The sequence below is a fragment of the Mercenaria mercenaria genome, unplaced genomic scaffold (genome assembly GCF_021730395.1).
Source record: "Mercenaria mercenaria strain notata unplaced genomic scaffold, MADL_Memer_1 contig_477, whole genome shotgun sequence".
NCBI classification, from domain to species: domain Eukaryota; kingdom Metazoa; phylum Mollusca; class Bivalvia; order Venerida; family Veneridae; genus Mercenaria; species Mercenaria mercenaria.
In genome coordinates this window covers 264-3,428 of record NW_026463023.1, presented here as the reverse complement: position 1 = coordinate 3,428, position 3,165 = coordinate 264, and the positions used below count along the sequence as shown (strand labels likewise).

General features: G+C 34.0%; 1 protein-coding gene across 1 annotated transcript; it reads left to right on the top strand.

The window, feature by feature from the left end:
* Positions 1-768: 768 nt before the first annotated feature.
* On the top strand, positions 769-2,773 carry LOC128554160 (hydroxysteroid 11-beta-dehydrogenase 1-like protein; the record flags this gene model as incomplete). Its single annotated transcript, XM_053535409.1, has 3 exons — positions 769-997; positions 1,317-1,530; positions 2,636-2,773. Coding segments are annotated over exons 1-3 (388 nt in total), but the record flags the coding sequence as incomplete, so codon positions are not given.
* Positions 2,774-3,165: the final 392 nt, after the last annotated feature.

The following is a 3,165-nucleotide window of genomic DNA, read 5'->3' as shown; positions in this document are numbered from 1 at the left end:
CCTGACCGCGTCATACCAAATACGTAAAAAATGGTACTAGTTGCTTCCTCGCTTGGCACTCAGCATTAAGAGGATAGTACTAGAACTGGTCGGCCCGGTGTCAGTATAATGTGACTGGGTGGGATATCATGCCACGTGTCTACGTCGTGATATTCCAGCGAGGCAGCACTATAAAATTGAGCTTTGTAAACTGCTACAAGCAGACACCGTCGTTTATATGATTGAAAAATTGTTGAAAAATACGTTAAACCCACACACACAGACACACAGACACACACACACACACACACTTGAGGGGGCTGCGTTCTTGTATCGTAGCTTTTCTTGTCGGATATTTATCCTTGTTTTTACAGAGCATATCACAGTTAGATCAACAATTAATTACTGCACTAAAAGATTGTATGCCTAATTTATGCAAATATTCCAATTTATACACAAATTTATATTTATACATTTACAAGACAACTGAATAAAGGCTCACAAACATTTAAGGTTTGAAGAAAACTCTCGATATTGTCTGTTGTATGATTTTGGTCGTGAAAACAACGTAAAAGTTTTATACATGTAGTTAAAAAAAAAGAAACTCTTGCTATACTCACCGGCAAAATAGAAAAATAAACATTATTTTGTGAATATTTAAAAAATAACAAACATGGCCGATTATCTGTTTTGGCTTATCCTTCACATTATCTAAGTTTGAGACGTTATGTTCGCATTTACAAATCTCCAGATAAAAAAAAAGAAGATTAGAAGTATATTTTTGTCTTTTGTAGTTCATCTACAGACTGAAGTAAACACTTTACAAGACTATTTTAATGATTAGCTCACACTGCTAGATAATGATACGCATAGCACTTGATTTTGGTTCTCATGTATCGACTTTTCCTATGTACTGTAGGTTACAGAGCAATGCCGTAAGACTGGATCAAGAGAACAGGTTTACGACTATGTTGTCGCCGATATGGCAGAACTGGATATTATAGAAACTGTCGTCGAGGTTGATGAACTAGAAAATAATTTTTCTATAGTTTATAGAATGGTCTGGAGAAGAGATAATCCATAATGATAGAAGTTTGCAAATATTTATGGCGTGTAAATAAAATGCATATTGAAAGATTCTGAAAAACAATAATATGGTCCTTTGTTTCCTTCATTCTGGTAAAGTGCTAAATAGTTATGAGAAATATTCCTTATTTAAATTCACATACTTGCGTAGTACTCATTCTTGGAGCTTAATTTCTAAAAAAATGTTTTTGAAGTGGGAATAATCTTCCGCTGAGCACTACCATTGTCATTGTCTTTCATTTATCTTGCAGGCTGCTGTCCAAAAGCTTGGTGGCCTTGACATCATAGTGTTGAACCATGTCTTTTATTTGCCTCTTAATTTTTGGACTGGTTCAAAACACAATCTATCATCAATTAAACAAGTTATGACTGTGAACTTCGAATCATACATCCATCTTGCGTCCTACGCACTTCTTCACTTGGACAAAAGTAACGGAAGTATTACAATCGTCAACTCCATATGCGGTATAATACTTTATTATATACTTATATAAATGCAGTAAAAAATACGGCTTGAATTTCACAAGTAAATATTAACTGGCAGTAAAAATCCGTATTGTACCTTTTGTATTGTATGTTGCCGGACTACTTTCAATTAATATGCATGACCTGACACAGTTCTATAAATTACGCACACACAAACTTCACTGATCTCTATTTTAACATTGACAAACATTTGAAAATTTCGTTTGATAGCAAAACATGTCATTACAACATGAGCGAGATCTGGGATTTTGTATTCGACTCCCGTGCATTTTGCACAGACGAATCACACTCGGCGCGCCTCGTGAGATCCGATCTAGCAAAATTCCCTTGAGCCGAATACAGCATCCCAGATCGAGCTACAGTTGTAATAACCCTATTGTATTTTGTAATTATTTTAATGAGCAGTATCATAATAGAATAATTTTTATATATTTTCTGAAAAGTATGCTTTGTTTAAATTTTTGAACATTGTACAAATAGCAAACTACTTTTAAGGTGGTTGACCCATAATGGCAATCAGAACCTTTTTTTTTTTTTTGATAACGTATTTTCCGTAATCAATTTTGGAATTTCACGCCCTGGCTTGTTTGAGTTATATTAATGGCCTAGGATACGGACATTATGTATCTGCATGGAAATTGCAGAGCGCAAAAACGGGTCTAAGGTCCTCCTCAGATGAGCGACTTAGTCCTCCTATATGTAAAAAGTACATGGTTTCATACTTCACAGTTCCACATTTTATGAAAGTTTTGAAAAGTCGTCAAATTGTGACTTTCATAATTTCATACTTCATGATTTGCAGTTATATATAAATTTTAAAAGACCATCTTGAACTTAATTAGCCTTTCAGATTTTCATACTTCATGATTTAACAAAATTTTAGAACATCGTGAAATCGTGAAGGGTGAAATCATGAAGAAACAGCTGATCTTACGTAGTTACTGCAACAAACAATTTGATATATATTTACAATATCAATATCTGACAAAGATGTTTGCAATTTTCTGCAGCACATTCATAAGCATTTAGTCAGAGACAGTCATATGATAATTCATGAAATCAAGTTACATCATTTTTTTTTCAGGCAAGGTTGCTTCAGCCCTCACTGCATCTTATAGTGCAGCAAAATTTGCACTGGATGGATTTTTCAACGCACTACGTCAGGAATTAATGACATATAATAGTGGGATTTCTATAACACAGTGTGTTTTATGGTATATTAGTAAGTAGTTTTACCGTCTATAACATACTGTTTTTGAAAATGTCTATTTATCAAGAAAAATTCCTTTTAATCAGAGAAAGTGTGTATTTATAAAGGAAAATGCATATCTGTCTAGTACAATGGTGTTGTGACTTCTGTACATTATTGCACTGTTACTGTAGTAACAGTAATGATTAGTGTAGAAAATCAACAATTGACGACCTTGCGAAGGGCATCGATAATACGAAAACTGACGCCACCCTACTTGATATTAGTAAAGCATTCAGTAAGGTATCCCATTTCAGGCCCCTTAAATACCTTATCCATATATTGTAGAATGCACGTTCGTATAACTAATTGAATAGCATAATGAAAATCACACAGTTGTTAATTCATTCCTAAATCAAACAGGC